Source organism: Triturus cristatus, chromosome 6 (genome assembly GCF_964204655.1).
Source record: "Triturus cristatus chromosome 6, aTriCri1.1, whole genome shotgun sequence".
Classification (NCBI taxonomy): domain Eukaryota; kingdom Metazoa; phylum Chordata; class Amphibia; order Caudata; family Salamandridae; genus Triturus; species Triturus cristatus.
In genome coordinates, this window is record NC_140589.1 from 1,762,885,708 (window position 1) to 1,762,905,321 (window position 19,614).

The 19,614-nt window shown below is 43.4% G+C and overlaps 1 protein-coding gene across 3 annotated transcripts in view; it reads right to left on the bottom strand.

The window, feature by feature from the left end:
- The window catches only part of COQ8A (coenzyme Q8A), a 330,849-nt gene that overhangs the window by 185,231 nt on the left and 126,004 nt on the right, over positions 1–19,614 (bottom strand). For all 3 annotated transcript variants that reach the window (XM_085613033.1, XM_085613034.1, XM_085613035.1), the window contains one exon: positions 2,542–2,616. In XM_085613033.1, the coding sequence (XP_085469159.1) occupies positions 2,542–2,616 (75 nt within the window). The remainder of the gene's footprint in view (positions 1–2,541; positions 2,617–19,614) is intronic.

The window sequence follows — 19,614 nt, forward strand, 5'->3', positions numbered from 1 at the left end:
TACGTATATTTAATCTCTGCCAGTGTGTATGCTTCTGTGCCATTCAGACACTTTGATTAGCCCTTGTTGCCCTGGCTTACGTTAATTTGTTTCATGCAGTGCTCTTTAATAGCGCGAACCTTGCAGAACCATACTTTCGTTTCTATTTTAGGCACAGGTACATTAAGGAGTTTTGTCAGCACCACAGGGTTTGTGCCGAAATCAGGACTCAAGCCTAGTTGTCCATATACCAAAGTTTGCAACTTTACCCTGTAGACCACAGCTCTTCCTCAACTATCAGTTCACCTTTATTTTCCAAATTATTTGATTGAGATTCTGCAGACAATCCCCAAAGCCATTCTACAACTCGAATATTTGAGTTCTCCCAGTGAACCAGGTGCTAAGGTTCCCGATGGCTCAATCCACTCTACCACAAACTTCACAATCCCTCTCTTTGCTGCTTTGGGATTCACAATTCCCCATCCTTATAAACAAGTATTTGCAATGAAATAGGTCTCACGTTTGCGAGAGTTTAATCAATTGGCATTGTAAATGACAATGTCTTTTATTTATGTTTTGAAAATCAACACACAAATTAAAGGCATTGTCATTTACAATGCCAATGGCTCAAACTCTCGCAAATGCGAGACCTATTGCATTGCAAATGCTTGTTCTCATCTAGCCCCCGTCCATTTGAACAGTCTCCCTGATGAGATCCAGGCCTGTTCTAACTGGTCTCAATTTAAGAAACTGCTAAAGACTTGGCTGTTCTAAGAATCAGTTTCTTTTTAGGTGACTGCTACTCTGGCGCCGAGAGATCCCCCTGGGGATGACTCGTTGCGCACTACAAATGAGTATAATAATATTATAATAATAATTTACGCACAGTTTGCTGGTCCTGTATCAGTGCATGAGGAATGTGCACAGGGTCGTGCCCCACTGGGAGAAAAGAGGACTTTAAAGACCAGCTGTTGATTCCTCAAAGTGGAGCGACCAAGGCTATTTTGCTACATCACCTGCCTTGAAAACACTAAGCAGGGACACCCTTGGAAGCAAATTATAAACCCCTGGTTCATATCCATAGTACTGCAACAGCTTGGGGAATAAAGGGTTAACTTACCTTTTGTAGACCATCTTGGGGGGAAAAACAGGAGGGCTAGAAAGCAGGATAAAACCAGGATAGAACACAGATGCAAAACATTCACAAAAGACATGGAATGAGCGTAATGACAGTTTACCAAAGAGGCATCTCTGGAAAGCCAGATAAGCGGTTAGTGAGACATTGTACTAATTAGGATTGAAGAACTAGGAATTTGAGGCGATTGGGCAGGAACTGGTCAAAGCATCCGAGGTACTGAGACACCAACAAAGGGCCCCGGTATGAGGCTGGTTTCAATGAATCATTAACAATTTTTTGTTTTTAAGAAACATAGCTTATAGTTCGTTCTCACGCTGTATACAAGAAAGCAGTCTATGTAAAAACACAATGAAGGAAATAATGTAATTATGATATAAATAGCAAGGCATACATTTTGGCAATAATTAGAAAGCTTGGCAAGGATGAACGTCTTGAGTAACTTGCCAAAAGGCAAGTGGATCAGAGAAAATGCAGCACCTTCCAAGTCTACAGCGCACGGTATGGAGAACAAGGGATGTGGGCTTTCTGGCATGAATGTTACAAGAACCCTCCAATGGCCGTGCCCATTACTTTTCACCATTCTCCAAAAGCAGGATTGGTATTTCAGCAAGAAAGATCTCTCTTATTAATAATCCACCCCAATCAGTGCCTATCAAGGGTGATGCAAAACAGTACAAAGGGTTTAGAAATATCAGTCACAGGAAGTTAATCCCGTTAAGTTTAAAATTATGTGGAAAGCAAAAACCATGCAAATCCAAGTAACTGCCTGCACTCCTGCAAACAGTCCAAAAGGAAGAATGTGAACCAAAAACCTAACAAGAAAGAGGTGTACAATTTACAAGTATTCAAGTGGAAGAGAGCATGGTGAATCACGTTGCCTGTTTAGTCAATAATTAATAGAAGTACAAATGGAAAATTAACTTCACCTATAAAAGGGATGGTGGAAACCCTTCAAGTGAAATGAACTAAGATTTTACTAAACACTAATCACATTATCTTCTCTGGAGTGGGTATGATATCCAGTCTCAAAGGCATGCCCAGAAAAGGTCACAAAGCTCCTAAGAATTCTTGTAGCAGCTCACCTGACTGGGAATGACAAACACTACAGCATTCTTTCTTTACAGTCACTCAGGTAAGTCTAGGATGCTTTGGGAATGGATGTGGCCACCTACTGACTGCCATCGGTGGGAAGAAGGGTGCATGTGAACACGAAGGAATGAAATGAAACAAACTTTACCCCACAGCCACAATAATCACAAAATGCACATACACTGTCGACTATCCTGTTATTAGACTGTATAATTTCATGGAAAAAAGATAGTAAAAAATAAGTACACAATGCAAATTGTTTTAAAAATATGCTTCTTTCCCCTCTTATGTCAAAGGTCCAAATTATTTCAGCACATACATCACTTTTCACTAACCTTTAGAGTCGTCTGATCGAAGGCTTTTCTTTGCAACTTCTGCTAATGCCCCAAGACCTAGCCCAACAGCCAGACCTAAAAAAAAGCAGATTAGAAAAGACAAATTAGGCAATTCATTGTCTTATCACACAGAGGCTCCAACTGAAGGACTTGTGCCCTCAATTGACTTTTCCTGCACCATTCAGCTTTTTGTGATCAGCATACAGAAGGTAACCCAGAAGGAATCAAAGCATAGCATGTAACTAACCTGAGGGAGGGAGAATAGAATCCATATAAGTTGTGGGTAAACTTGAGTAAGCCTTGCACACAGTTTCATTAAGAGTTGGAAGGAGGAACGAAGCCTAGAGATTCCAGAAGATGTTTTTGCTACTGGGTGGTTTTGAGCATCAACAACATACGTGTCTATGTCCACAGCAAAAAGAGAATGCCGATAAAATCACCATAAGATTGTACGTCAGCCCTCTCTGATTTAAGGCAGGACGGTGCATGGTGATCTTCTACACATAAAAACATGTGTAGAGAGCCTCCATGATATTAAATATAATGGGTGTGGGGTTCACAACGGATGTTCTTGGATTTCTTTTATGTCACTACAAGATGTGTGTATGGTGGTCAAAACTGCAGATTATGTATGTGTAGAGAAATGGAGTAACAGCTATGGTGAAAGACTTGAAAAATATCGCAACCTGTGGACACCCCTATGAACTTATATTTGCAGATCAAGGTCTCAAAGCTTGGGTTCCACTCCTATGTCAGAGGCCTTTATAAATGTTCATCTTATGATTTGACTCAATAGTCTGAGCAGTTGTTCAATCACCTCTACATGTACAGTTTGCATTTAGTCCCCATGAGATGAGCTAATTGTCACTGAAAATGTCCAAAGATATTTTTTATTTTGCATGTGTTGACAGCCCTGTGTACTTTTGTACTTTGCACGGACAATACATAATATATATATTTTTTTAATCATTTACAAGTTGCATGCTTCTTAAAGAACTGTAAAAGATTATGTATGTTTTCTAATTATGTTGTCACTAATAGTTCTCTCACGGCGACACTACTACACAACAGGGACAATGATTGGGCTTTCCAACTACTCACTGCACCCTGGAAAATATACATAGCCTTATCACAAACCTTTTTTCATTAATGGAGCCACCCTTGATATCAAAGGGCTCATTTCAAAGTCTAACATTATAATCTCCAGTGACTCTTCCAAGCCAATTTCCACTCCCATCTCTTTAACCCTTAATTACTTTGGAAAAAAAGAATTACCCTAAACTACACCAGTCCTCAAAACAAAATAACTGACCTCTGTTATGGCATAATAGGTTCACTGTGCATAAATGCTCTAGTTCTCCATAGCAGCATTTATATTTTAACAGTTATAAAATGTTTGGTAGTTAGCGAAAGGATCCCACAATGATATAAACTCAAACCACGTTATGCACAGCATTTGTTTTTTGGCCTGGGTTTCTTATGTTCAACTCCCAACATGTTGTTTTGAACTAACTTTAATCAGGGGACCTTATTTGGTCAATTTCCCATTTAAAGAACATGCACTGATGACCCGCTTAACTCAGCGCAGTCCAATATCATACATCAGCCCACCATTTGCTACCGGTGATCTCAAAGCTCCTACTCACAGAGGTAAAGTGCCTAAATCCAGAAGTGTTTTTGTGTGTCTCCTTAAAAATATTTTCAACAAACATCCTCCAGGGACAGAGAGATGTACCAAACAACCTATAATTATGGGGCTTGCCTTTTTTGTATAGGACTATATACAAAAATGTTTAAAGCAAGGTGGCTACTTCTTCCAGAGAACAATTTGAAAGTGCTAGGTTGTTGAAAAAGATTGTCGGGAGTCATATTTTTCAAGATAATAGGTGGTTAACCTTGGCAGGAGTGTCGCTTAGAAAAAAAGAGCACATTTAAAAAGGTGTGTCAAGACTTGGGGTGGAGGGGCCATATTAATGACTGATGTGGCTCTTTTTATTGAGATCGAAATCCAAGAGAGTAGGCGGGTGTACACACCCAACACCGAAGCAGGAACTGCAATGGAATACACAAATGATCCGGGAGACTGGTTATTCATGTGTTTTTGTGGTGTCATGGGAAAAGGCTGAGCAATTAACATTTTGAATAAGGCTTACAACAAGGGAAGTAAGAACACTAATTTGTGATTCCATTGCGAAATTGATAACATTGCATTCTGCTATTTCCTCCGTGATACGCCACAACATGTTCTCCTTCACCAAGGTCTGATTGAGCTGCCCTTGTTTTCTTTTAAAGAAAACAAACAACGCATAAGTAGTATGTGGCACCGCAAGGAACTACTTGTTTTTGTGATGTGTATAATTAAACATTAACCTACATTAACTGATTATTCTATTTCAGTCCTGGTGTTTACACATTTTACTTTCTTTGGTCTAAGCCAAAGTTCACCTTCAAATCCAGTCCCCTTTCAAATGGAGTGTTCTGGCAGAGAGAGGGTGTAATAACATCAGACTTTGCCCGAATGCTTGATTACAGGTGGAAAGGTGGTTTACCTTTTTCATATTCTCTTTTCAGGGTTAACAGCACTTCAGAACTCAGATTCTCCAACCACCAGGAATAGATTAACATCCTACAGCCAGATTTACCCTCACCTGGAAACACCTTGCTCACTCCATGGGGTTTTTATGAAAGCCTGTCACATCCCAAGCACTGCTCCAAAATACATGTTTTACTATCAGACATCAAGCCTGAATTTTCTTCTTGCTATGTAAACTTGGCTTAAATAGTAGTCCCCTCCTGACAACCTAGCCCCCATACCCGACTAATATACAGTCTTCCAGGTTGACTATCTTTACCACACCGAAGACAGCATTTCAGTCTAATATCAGTTTTCAGCTCATTCCAATGACTGGACCTTGAACAATAAACCTGCAATTCTAGCAGCCCAAGTTTCTACATCAGACAAATACTTAAGCAAGGATTGCCTTTACCAACCTCCTAGGGTCCACCTCGAATGTCGGTGCAGACTTAGCGACCCTCTTCACCTTTTAAACTTCAACTCATCCATCTTCATTTTCTTCAATATCCAGGCAGAGCTCACCCACAACACAGCTTTGGCTAATATTATGGGAGCATGCTTCATGTGTGGTCAAACTCACTTAGCTCCACTCTCATCCATTCTGGCAGTCAGACAACAGAACTTCTATTTGCCACCCAGAGCATGGCATCAGTTGTCCCAGCTGCCACCTATCCATTGGTTGATCATTTATTATTTTAAAAACGTCTGGAAGGTGTCAATTGAACATATCAAGAAGTATCATGTGGCAGAATTTGTTCAGCGGGTCCCCCGACGGATGCAGAAGTGTCTCCAGATTACATGAATACATCCTTTCCCTATTCTGGAGGTACGTCCAAGACGACATCACTAGAGTTTGGGATGGCCACCCCTATCGGAGGGACTCCAGAGTCTCCAACTTAATGTTAGCTTTATACTGACAAGTTCAACCAATAAGGATTGATTTGATGCACACAGCGAAGGAAACAGCTTCAACATGAACTGCAGCCGCAGCACCATCACAAGAATCACCAGTGAAAGATTAGATTCCTTTTCAAGTGGCTGCATTATCAGAAGATCTTCCTGAAACTGCCTTAACAGAGGTTTTTCTTCTTTATTTCTCAAGTAAAGGTGTCACCTGAAGCCAGCAGGCAGTAATCCATATGAATGAACGACTGTTGCTGGCATAGTAGTGGGTACATCCATCCATCATGGTCTTAGATTTGCTGATTATTATTTTGAAAATGGTGCATGGAAACCAACTTTCGGAGTATTCTCCATAGGCTCCTGTTCTACAACAGCAGCAGCCACATTCAACTTCACAACATGTATTAAGGAACTACAAACCAGATCTATTTTTTGGAACGGGTTCCATTTCAGATTTTGGGGCCAAAGAAGGTGGTATAGATACCTCACATTCTGCATATTTCGCTGGATAACATTGCTATTCCAGGTTATTTTGCAAGTCTATAGGTTTAAACAGCAGCCCAGCAACACCTACTCTTCATTAGATAATTTTTTATTGAAATGGGCAATTACGAAGAGGCATTTTGTTTTCATCACTATGGACGCCATTACATTAATCAATCGACTGGCCAATGTGAATTGTAAAGTTTCACTCAATAGGAGCACTGTGAGACTCCATGTGCTCACCGCTGGAGGGACTATCAGCAGAAATTTGTTTATTTTGATTTCAATAGAAGATCAGATTCATTGGCTTATTTTTAGTTGGAAGATCTTGATTTACGGTCCGAGATTCTGGTTACACAACATAAAGCTATTTATTCTCCTCAAATGTTATTTTCTTTTTAGAACAAGACTACACATATTGGCATTAAACCATTCCAACGAAAAAGTACTTGGGGTACAGAGTCAAAGCTAATTAAGGGCTCTGACACCCTGTAACCTTGTTTATATCCAAGATATTTTTCTCTTTCAAATAGTACACTAAACAACTTGACTGGGTTTTGCTTCACGAGAATATTTGAAAATTCCATTAAATCCACAGGTTAGTTGCACAGATTGGACATGGGAAGTGCTTTATCCAATGATGAGATCAATACATTAATTAAAAATAGTCTACTTAGTAAGCAATTATATGCCTCAAAATGAGTGGCATTCTGACCTGTACATACTAACAAGTGTGCAGGAAGATTTTTGTTAAAAACTTCCGGGCCAATCGTTAACATACCTGATTGTAGGAAATTCACCAGTTACTGTTACTGCCTATAGTATTTTAAAGTAATTCCAACAATAGTTATCAAAATTCAACTTCAATGTGTGAATATCACGATTAAAATGCAGGATATAAATTTGACTGAATTTCTTTTATGTCCTATTCCTGCGTGGGGGAAAATGTTTTCTTCCTATTTTAATTTACAGATTGATACAAGAGGGTGATGCCTATTCTAGAAAAGAGGATACCCATATGAAGGGTACTGATGAAGAGGGGTTTCAGTATATCTTTCCAGCTATGGATAATAGTTTCTGCACACTATCTAAATGGGTCTATTTTAGATCTATTACAATCTTTTGTCTGTTCAAAACGCAGTAAAATTACCATTTTTCCCTGCTAATGATCCTAATGTAATATGGTTAATAGATGGGACTGTTTCACTGTCCATAATAACGAATAGTTGAATAGTTTCTTACCTGTCGGTGTAGTTTTGCAGCTTGAAGATCTTTCTGGATTCACTATGCTGTGCATTATTCCGCAGTCTGGTGGTTGGGTCCGGAATCGTAGTCTTTCTTTTGTCTTTTTTTTTGTTTGTTTTTGTAGCCCAGGTGGGCGTGGACATCCCACCATTTGGTGTACTTCTCGTGACGTCGGCATGCTTCCTGCGGAAGTCCCACCTTGGGGCGCCATCTTCGGGTTCTTTTTTCCCTTTTTTTTTTTTAACCCTAGGTGTTCTTTAGTATTTTCCTTTTTCAATGTATCCACTTTCAGTATTCTTTTGTTCTTTTACTCTCTGTCCTTCCACCTTCCTCTCCGGTCTCATCTTTCTGGCGGAGGTGGGTTGGTTCGCTAGTGAATCCAGAAAGATCTTCAAGCTGCAAAACTACACCGACAGGTAAGAAACTATTCGTTTTGCAGCGTGAATCTTTCTGGATTCACTATGCTGTGCATAGACTTTGTAGCGGTTTGTCATCTTTGTGGCGGCTGGGTGGAAGATGAGCTTTGGTCGTTGAATATATGTTGAAGCACCCTTTGCCCTACTTGTGCCTCCTTGTTCATTTGTATATTCACGCAGTAGTGCTTAGTGAACGAATGCACTGAAGCCCATGTTGCCGCCAGGCATATGTCTTGAATGGGTGTGTTTGCCAGAAAGGCAATCGTTGCTCCCTTCTTTCTTGTAGAGTGGGCCCGTGCCCCCTCCGTTAGCTATTGCCCTGCCTGTTTGTGGCAGAATTGTATCGTTAGTGCGAGCCATCGCGCGATGGTGCTTTTTGTTACTGGTCTACCCAGGAAGCTGGTTGCGAAGGAAACAAAAAACTGCTTGGTTTTCCTGTGCTCCTTTGTTCTCTCGATGTAGTGCATCACCGCTCTTCTAGCGTCTAGAGTGTGTAGTGCCCTCTCTGCGCTTGTGACTGGGTTTTGAAAGAAACTAGGTATTTGAATAGTTTGGATCATATGGAATGCTGACACATTATCCATGAAGTGTGGGTCAGTCCTCATTACGACTCTGTCCTTGTGTATTTGGATGTAGGGCCTCTTGCAGCGTTAACGCTTGCAGTTCGCTCACTCTGCGCAGCGAGGTTATTGCTACCAGAAAGGCTGTTTTCATTGTCAGCATTTGTAGTGAGGCCTTGTGGAAGGGCGCCTTCATAAGTTCCGTCAGGACTATGTTGAGGTTCCATGCCGGCGGCGGAATCCTCTTTGGTGGCGCTATCCTTTTTGCCCCTTCCAGGAATCTCTTTACCACTCGTGACGTAAAGAAACGTTCTCCCGTCTCACCTCGTGTGTAGGCCACAAACGCCGCTAGGTGGACTCTTAGCGAAGACGAACTCAGCTTGGCTTTTAGTAGATGCGTGAGGTATCTAAGCACCGTTGATTCCCTTGTCAACTTATTTTGTAGTTTATTTTTTCTGCACCACAGTGTGAACATCTTCCATTTTTCCCTATAGCATTTCCGTGTTGTCAGTCTCCTTGCCTCCCGGAGCACTCGCATAGTGCTTTGGGGTAGCTTAAGGTGTGCGAACTCTATGTCCTCAGGAGCCATGCCGCTAGGCAGAGGCTCTCTGGCTCTGGGTGAAGAACTTCTCCATTCTGCATGGAGAGTAAGTCTTTTCTTCTTGTGAACTTGTGTGGTGGCCCCTGTGCCATTTGCACTATTTGCGAGTACCATGTCTGTCTTGCCCACAGTGGTGCCACAAGGATCAGCGTCATGTTGCTGGTCCTGCACTTGTTGAGTACCCGGTCAGTGGTATCGGTGGAAAAGTGTAGGCAAATGTTCTTGACCAACTTATCCATAGGGCATTCCCCTTGGATAGTTTTCCTGGTTGTCTGGATGCGAAGTTTTGGCATTTTGCATTCAGGTGTGTTGCAAACAGGTCTATTGTCGGTGTGTCCCACCTCTTGAATAGTTTTTGTGTTTCCTGCCCATTGAGTTCCCACTCGTGGGATGCTGAAGTCTGCCTGCTGAGCCAGTCTGCTTCTACATTGTCCTTCCCCGGTAGGTTTATGGCCAGCAGGTCTATTTTGAGCGTGATGGCCCATCTCCAAATTTCCTGTGCCAGGTTGGACAGGGGAACGATTGTGTCCCTCCTTACTTGTTTATGTAGAACATAGTTGTAGTATTGTCCGTTTGTATCAACACCCCTTGGTTGTACAGTTTTTTCTGGAAGGCCTTCAGTGCTAGCAGTACGGTCTTTAATTCCAGATAGTTGATGTGTCTGACCGCATCTGCTGGAGTCCACAGACCCCTCACTCTGAGCTTGTTCATGTGTGCTCCCCATCCTATCTGGGATGCGTTTGTGGTGATGGTCACTGTTGGGCTTGGTGGTGTTAAGGGCTTCCCTATTGTTATCTTCTCCCTGTTCCACCATGCTATCTCTTCTTGCACTGCGTGCGTTACAACCACTAGATCCTCCCAACTTCCGTTTGCTTGTGACCATTGCTGTTGCAGCCATTCCTGGAATGGTCTCATGTGTAGGCGCACATTGGGAACTAGGTGAATGCATGACGCCATTATCCCCATGATCTTGCTCGCTGTTCTCACTGTCAGAGCTCGCCCCTTCTGGTAGAGGCGCGTCTCCTTCAGCAGGGCTCGTGTCCTCTTCTCGCTGGGCATCACCGTTTTCTCTACGGTGTTGATCTGCGCCCCCAGGAAGATCTTCACTTGTTCTTGTTCCATTGATGATTTCCCCCAGTGTATTGAGAACCCCAGCTTTGTCAGTGTCCTTGTGACACGCTGTGCGTGTTCCTCGCATTTTTCGCGTGAGCTTGCCTTTATTAGCCAGTCGTTGAGGTAAGGATACACGTGAATTCCTTCCCTCCGCAGGTACGCTGCTACTGCAGCAAGGCATTTGGTGAAAACCCTTGGTGCGGACTTTAGACCGAATGCCAAGGTTGTGAATTGGTAGTGATCCTTGTTGATGGTGAACCTTAACAGATTCTTGTGCTGCCTGTTCATTGAGATGTGCAGGTAGGCATCTTTGAGATCCACGGTGGATATGAAGTATGAAGTCTCCATATCTCATTTGAAGGAGTAATTCTTGTAGGGATGTTATTTTTAATTTTTGCGTCCTTACGTACTTGTTTAGGAACCGTAGATCCAGGATGGGTCTTAGTGTTTCGACCACCTTTGGTACCAGGAAGTAGTTTGAGTACACTCCCTTGTTCCTTTCTTTGAAAGGTACTGGTTCTATGGCCTCCTTTTGAAGTAGCTGTAGTGCTTCCTCTACGAGTTGTGCTAGCTCTTGTCCTGTGTCTTCCCTTCTCTTTGGTTTTTGTTTGGGGGTCTCCTTTCCAACTCTATGCAGTATCCGTTCTGTATAATGTTGAGTATCCATTTGTCTGTTATTTTTCTCCATTCTTGGAGGAAAAATCTGAGTCTGCCGCCCACAGGTGTTGCATGCTCATAGGCGTATGGTTCGTGTAACCCTCTTTTGTTGGTTCCTTTGTGCTCTACCCTTGGAGGGATGTTGTGGGTGAGCACTCTCCTTCGTGCGAAGTCACTTTGAGGCGGGTTGGTCTCCCCCTCTTATTCTTTGGCCTTGTCCGTTTCCCCTACTGCGAAAGGACTGGCTCAGAGGCTGGTACTGCCAGTTCTGTTTCTGCTGCCCCTGTTGCCCGTGACCCTCGCCTTGCTGGAATGTTTGATGTGACGTTCCAGGCTGGTTTCCTCCCCTTCCGCAAGGTCTCCGTGTCGGGGTACCTCTTCTCATCCCTCTGAATTGCAGGGCCCCCATGGACCTCGCCGTCTCATTCTCTTTTTTGAGTTGGGTGAGTCTCATCGACTGGTGCCCCCGAACAGCGTTTCTCCGTTGAAAGGGGTGTTCAGGATGTTGTTCTGTACCTCTTGCTTGAATCCTGAAATTCTGAGCCAGGCCCGTCTCCTTTCAGTGATTCCTATTGCCATCAGTCTGCTTGATGTCTCTGCCCTGTCCAACGCTGTTTTAAAGGCATGAATTTGCTATATTCTTCCCCTCTTCCACTAGATGCGAAGCTCTTTGTTGGTATTGCTCGGGGAGATGCTTGATTAGGTCCCCTATTTTGTCCCAATGTTGGTACTGGTGCCTGTTCAGTAGTGCATTGGAGTTCGCCATGCGCCAGTGCATTGCCGCGTTTCTCTCCATTTTCCTGCCAGTGAGGTCCATCCTTCTGCTCTCCTTGTCAGGAGGTGGCCCAGAGGTTGCCGGAACATTGGCCCTCTTTCTGGCTGTAGATGCGATAATGGAGTCTGCTGTGACAGATCCCTTGATGTATGGAGGGTCCTGAGAGGAATGCTTATATTTTTTCTCTGTTCTGGGTGTGATGGCTCTGCATGTTGCAGGGTCCTTGAACGCTTCCTTCCCCTGGTTCATGACACTCTGAAGCATGGGGAGGAACTGGCTCCTAGTTTGGATGGGGAGCAGTGTCTTGAGTAAAAAGTCCGCTTTCGGGTTTTCCTCCTCTAGTTTCACGCCAAAAGCTGCAGCCGCGCTCTTTACGACCATGTTGTAAGCCCCAATATCATCTGGCGGGGAAGGCCTCGAAGGGTTAAGTCTCCACGGGCTCTTCTGGATTTTCGGCGTCGAGGTCCCGCCATTCCAGGTCTTGCGTCGTCGACCGCGCCGAGCCGTAGTTCGATTGCTGCTCCTCCTCTTCTTCTTCTTCTCCCTCATAGTAGAGGTCATCTTCCTCTTCTTCGGGAGTTTTCGACTGCTCTTTGGCGTTGAACTCGTCCTGGCCTTCGACCTAGATAACCGTTGTTGGTTTCGTCGGGGATTGTAAATTTATTCATCTTTTCATCAAACTCCTTCTTCCTTTGAAGGATGCTCTCCATCTCCGCCTCGAGCCTTCTCTTTTTCTTCTCCATTTCGGAGGCATGTTCGGCGGAGGCGCTGGCCTTTTCCACGGAGCTTGCATCGACGCGACCTTGTCCGTCGTCGAACTACCAACCTCGTGGGCCTTTTTCGTCAGCCTTCAGCACCTGGGAGTCCTTCTCGAAGGATCCGCTGGGCCTTTCGTCCTTGGATCCACTCGCGGTCGTCGAAATTTTCGGCGCCGGTACTCCTTTCGAGGACGTAGACTCTGTTTTTCGAGAGTCAGTCTCTGGTTTTCGGGGCCCTTTCAGGGTTTTTGTGCTCGACGTCTCTCCTACCTTGTCAGACGTCTTCTTATCGGTCTCTGCGACCGTGAAGTCATCAGGTCCCTCGGCGACGTTGTCTTCATCGTCGGTGGAGAGGCCCAGGTCATACAGAGACGGTGCCTTACCCTTGCCTTCCATGTTGTAGTTGACTCTCCTCTGCCTCTCTCCCACCCAGAGTGTCTTCAGTGCGAAGGCGGAGCAGGCATTGCAGTCTTTGCTCTCCTGGTCGACTGGCAGGCAGACCGGATGTTGGTCCTTCTGCGCGTACTTGTGGTGGCAGTTACGGCAGAATTTAAAAGGTGTTTTGTCCATTCCTGCGCTAAGTGTCCCTGAGTGCGCATTCTCCGTTGGACGTCAAAGATAGAGGTTCTCCTCCTTCTTCGTCGTCCCGGCTCGATGTTCTTTCTGTCTGTAGTCTCCTTTAATTTTCCTCCGATGAAACTCGTGCTCTTCTTCTTTCTTCGTTAAAAAAACTCTGGAGCTTCTCGGTGACGATCCAGACCCAACGGCGGAAAAAAAGAATCTGAAGATGGCGCCCAAAGGTGGGACTTCCGCAGGAAGCATGCCGACGTCACGAGAAGTACACCAAATGGTGGGACGTCGACGCTCACCTGGGCTACAAAAAAAAAAAAAAGACAAAACAAAGACTACGATTCCGGACCCAACCACCAGACCGCGGAATAATGCACAGCATAGTGAATCCAGAAAGATTCACGCTGCAAAACATTTCAATTCTACGGCTACATGCTATTAACTTCTTTGCGGTCTGGCTGAGAATGACAATATTTTTTACTTGTGCTTTTTTATTTGCAGAGTAATATTTTAATTGTGCTATTGGTACGTGTTTGCGGAGCTGGGGAACGAGTTGATGGGAAATAAAAAGAGCGAGCCTAAAGGAGGAACAGTGTGTCAAGTAGAGCGAAGAGACTGCTATGAAGTACTGGTGGGAGAGCCGTATAGAGAGACCGAATGGATGAGATGGACAGACTAAAAGGCTGGGATGAAAAGAGGGAATGGCTGAGCCTCTTGTGAAAGGAGGGACAGAATGACGAGGGGAGAGATAGCCAGTGAAGTACCAGAGGGTAGTGGCATTAGAAGACAGTTAAAGGCTGAGACGTCATGCCTATGGGAGAACTAACTTTATTAGTGCTGAGCGGTGGACGCAGTGGAACAGATGGCACGAGATGACCTCACGGCATTCACCGTTTTCAGGCTTCTATCACAATGAATGACTGAATGAATGAAACAGCACTTCTATGGCGCATGGCTACCTGGAGGCATCCCAGCGCTGAAGCAGGTAACTGGGGCAGAAGCAAACACCTAGGGGAAGAGCCACGTCTCTAACTGTTTTCGGAAGGCCAGATGATTAGGTTATTTATTGGTGGGCCAGTCCCTTCCAGCAACTTATGGGTGATACTCAGAGCCTTGACATTGGCTCTCTCCTGAATAGGGTGCCAGTGGAGGGAATGCAAAGTGGGCCTTGCAGAGTGTCGATTCGGCATCCCCATAAGCATCCTTGCTGTGTAATTTTGCACAATCTGCAGTTTCGCAATTGCAGAGATCGGCGCGCCTAGGTTCAGGGTATTGCCATAATCCATCCTAGATAGGATAAGTGCCTGGATCATCAGATTTTTAGCCTGGAAGGGAAGAAGAGGGAGCACTTTGCGAAGAATCCTAAGGATGCCATAACAAGAGGCAACAACCTTCCTGGCCTCAACTTTAAAGCTGAGGTCCTGATCCAATCCTTGCTCTCATTATATTTCTTCAATATAAAATGCAAAACCATGCTTTTGAACCTCATGCAGTTTTCCCCATCCCATGCCTATCCTACGGCCCTGCTTCATTTCTCTGTGCTTGCTCTGCCACCATGGTGGCTGCTTCTGTTAACTTAAGAGTCGCCGAACTTGTATAAGTCATGCGCTTTTGTTCCACATGGAGGAAGAACTACGGAGCAAAATAAGAGACTCACAACACCAAATGTGCCCGTGCTATAAAAAACAAGTAGTCCCCAAAGAACACACAACACTTGTGTGTAAAGAATCTGTAATTTACCAGTGCTCCGCGCTGTAAAACCGGAAATTATCCATCAGAGGTCTAACGAGTAAGGGGCCAGGAAATGCAAGAGACGGAAGAGCGAACCAATTGCAAGCAGCAGGCGGGATTACACTCAGTACAAGTGATCCCAACAGGTCTTGCAGACCGCGCATGTGCAATGACGCTGGAACAAAAAAAAAAAAAAAAAAAAAAAAAAAAAAAAAAAAAAAAAGCACATAATGAAAACCCTCCTAAATCACTTGGAATTTCGGTTTCAATTTCATCAATTAAGGAATGATGGTTCTACCCTTTACTCTTCATGCAGTAACCCATTTCCACACTAGTATGAGACCATCAAAGTGCAGCATTGCTTCGCTTGTAAATTTCTTGCTGCATTGCGGTTATTCCTTCTTACTATGCGCTTCTCAACAATGGTGGTTCTGCTTTGAGAATGAATGCCTCATGTTGGGAGCTGGTTCAAGGCTACATATGTCAGTTTACTGTAAAATGTTCTGTCACATGTTGTGATGTAACATTCTATCCTGCTCCAGAAAAGGTGTCTGATATTCCAGTTTTCTCAGGATTAATTCTAAATCCTACACACTTTGATAAAGTGAATAAGGCTCTAGCAATATTAATATAGGGAAGTTGTTTGAACTTCTGCATTGCAGGCATTTGATCTTCAGCACAGTCTGTAACAGAAATGGATAGGCCTTTTAAATACTCAACCCGAGACATTTTGGTGCCCATTCGATGCATCTGGACTCTTGTCACTGTTTGGTGCTGTCATTCATGCCTTGAACACTGCCGGCATTGCAACGGTTTATGAATGCAGGTGCTGGACTATTAAATGTCTTCAAATATGGGCTCACTATTTTTGCACTGGTTTGACAGATTTACAACAGTCTCTTTTTCACAGGGATGGTCTTCTTAATCATTCTGCTCAGACGTGTATTTGCTGGATTTATCTGAGCAGCACTGCTGTCATGCAATGGCTTCATACTTGGGAGTGAAGCTACTTCTAAACTTAGAGGAGCACTGATGTGTGGGATTTCATAATCTTTGAATAGCTGGAGTTTAAACTCCTCAATCAACAATTATGGAAAAATTAATATCAATTGCTATTCCTCCTGAAGCACCTAATGACAATCTGCAAGCACAAGAGGGCTTCAGACCAGAACGAGTACAGAAATAATTGTGGTATCAGCGATTTACAAATTGGTAGACAAATGCGTGGAGGGGATGCAGATCCTTTTAGACCTCTCCACTGCCTCCAACTCCATAGTCCACTTTATTCTTTTACGTAGTCCAAAAGGCTTGTGTATAGGTGGGACAGTCTTAAATTTGATTACTTGATTTTGATTACTTCCTTTCTACATGGAAGATCTTTTTAGGTGGTAATGCAATAAGTTACCTCACAAAAAACCAAAGCATGGAGAGAAATGCTACAAGAATAATTTCTTTCCCCTTACTGTTTAATTTGTATTTGTGCCCTTTAGTACACATATTACTAACGTTTGGTATTAAGATATATTTTTATGCTGATGACACCTGTTTTTTCAAACGATTAGCCTATCCTTTAGACTGACACTTTGGATTGGACACAAAAGAATAGGATTTATATCAGACATTTGAGGTACATCAAAATTGCAGTAACTAATTAGTTTTAACTTAAAAGTAAAGTGACCATATATGCAGCAGTTACAATAGCTTCCAGCCCAAAAGGGGGTACAACTCAAGGGAGCATGCACTTTATACAAATGAAATAATGAAACCGGCCCCACGTTCAATTCTTACAAAATAATCAAATACAAAACTCCCCAATCTCTAAGATCAGAAATCAAGTGTCAGTTCACGGTTTGCAAGCTCAAATCTAAATATTGGGGAGGGTGAGCCTTTGGCACTCTAGAACCAAAATTAAGGAATTAGTAGCCCCTACGAATATGAGCAAAGGTGAATTTGTTAAAGTTCAGAAAGCAATTAAAAATCTATCTGCACAACAGAACTCTTGTTCAGTTCTTCGAAAGGTATCTTTAAATGACTTTGAGAATGCAAAGAAGAGAAATAATGTGCTTTACAAATACCTCCAAGTAAAGACCTCTCTTCCAGTGCACTTGTTCTTTTTATACGATGGTGCTAAACATCCTGTTAGAAAGAACATTTGGCTGCGTTTACTGCAAACTGTCTGGAGCAAACCCACCTGCTGATTATTCAGCTGCCCACCATCACATCTGCTTCCTATGGTGGAACTTTGTTTTTGTCTCACGTGCCAGCAACTTAGGGTATGCTGCTGATATCACCATAATATTTGATGTTTACGGCTCTCCACTTCCTGTTGCATCATCAATGAAGACTTATACACCTGCAGCAAATCGGATGCTTTCATTACCTGCTGCACCTTAGATTGCAAGCTTCAAACATTTTGAGCCAATGGAGATGCCAATTGAAGAACAACTAAAGTGGCTGAGTTAATCTCAGCCACTGAAAAATTACTCGGGCTGCATCCCAGTCCATCGTTATTTTTCACACCGTAGCACCTCAGTTTGGACTAAGCTATATGCAAATCAGTTTTGACCCTGTTCCAATGGTAACAGTCCAGCCCGAACTGACAATCCAGGTCCTCCCTGAAATGGAACACAAGCAACCAATGACCAGTTTTGCTCTGGTTATGGGCTTATCAGTCATTTGTAGCTCAGTGGCAGTGTGCAGGGGACCCACGTCAGGGCATACCCCATCCCACTTACTTTAGTATGTCACATTAAGAGGGACAGGTATGCCCAGACCCATGTCTGGGCATACCGGTGCACAATGAATCTCTGGGACCAAGTTATACCTGGCTGATGAGACCTAACTAGGGCAAATTCAGTCCCGAGTTGCTTGTGTTCCGGTTCAGGGAGGACCTGGTTTGGCAGTTCGGGCTGGACTGTTTCCATTGGAACAGGGACAAAGCTGATTTGCATACAATTGGGTCCAAACTGAGGTGGCATGGTGTGCAAAATAACGATGGACTGGAATACAACACAGAATAATTGCCAGTGGCTGAGTTTAATTCAAGCATTCCATCCATTACTTTTTGTATACCTTAGTATCTCACCCCAAGTAGGGCAGGTATGCCCAGATTGAGTGCACATTTTCATGGAACCAAGATGTATCAGACTGATGAGGCCATAACTAGGGTGCAACAGAGACTGGGTTGCTTGTGTTCTGGTTCGGGGAGGACCTGGCTTCGTAGGCTGGGCTGTTCCCACTGGAACAGAGTCAAGACTGATTTGCATTTAGCGGAGTACAAACTGAGGTGGCACAATGTGCATAATAACGATGGACTCTGAAGAGGCCCCACAAAATTACCAGTGGCCGTTATTAATGAAAGCATTCCATCCATTGCTTTTTGCAACTTTTAATTGAAGTTCTACATCAGTTCCAGTTTCTTTCATGTTCACATGCTTCTCATCATCACCACTGACCTCGAATCAACATTTGATACTTTGGATTTGGAAGTTCCAGCACCTCAGTTTAAAAGAGAACTAGGTTTAGCAGTTGCTGCTGTCATAGCAGGATCCTATTCTTCCGGCTTTTCCCCCCCAATATTTGCACCTTCCTACATGAATTAAAGATAAGGCTGTTGCCTAGCTTGATCATCATATATCAATGTGCATAGTAAACTAGGATGGTTAAATTGGAATAGCTTACTATCATTCAGGAGGGTCATTCTGACTTACATGTCATTTAAGCTACCCTCTCCCCCCTCCCCCAATCATATTAGGTTATTTGCTCGGTGTATTACGTTATATTAATTTGCAATAGGTGATAGCTGTATTTATATTATTGTACAACAAAGTGCATTATATTAATTGCATGATTTGATAGTGTGCTTTCATTCATATATTCATTTGAATAGTTGGTGATTAGGAGAAAGCAGAATAGCTTTAGATTTTCGTGAGTCTATGAGAGAATTCTCAAGTTATGTCTATCACAAGGTTTATTTTTCTCAAAATACATGGCTCAAAGGGTATAGGATGGCTGTTCAGAGTCCTCTCCATCAAAGAGTTTGGGACTTCAATAACACTCCATTAACCAGAACAGCACAGCTCCCAAGGCCAACTAGGCTTTTTGTGCCAGAACATTTCTTCACACAGACATAACTCATGTGTCTTGTACACAGGCCTACAAACCTAAATGAAGTACATGTACGACCTCTTCTGCCTGCTGTCCCTGGTGCCATACAGAACAGGCGGACTTTCAGCATATGCTGTGGACTTTACCACAAATTCATGGCTTCTCGACAGCAGTTCTAGGAGAGATAACACCGGGTAATAGGTCGAGAGAACCGCCACTCCGTAGATGGCTACTTACTAGGCATTTATTCAAGGCTGAAAGCAGCCAAAAATCTTTCATCACTCTTGGCAAAAAGAGCAATTACCATGAGATGGAAGTCGCTTAGACCCACTGGGTGGAACAACGTAAGAAATACATGGGGCATTGGTCAAATTTAGAATATAGGGCACTAGCGCAGGAAGAACAGAGGATGGCGTAAAAAACAAAACAAAAATAAAAACAAACTCAGATCGCTAGGAAACCATTATGCAGGGATTAGTGAAAGCGGATAGGGATGACACCATGCACCCCTAGACAAGGCGAGTGCTAACATTCTCAGAGTAGTCTGAGCACTCCATCGGGAGAAAGTCCCATCTACCT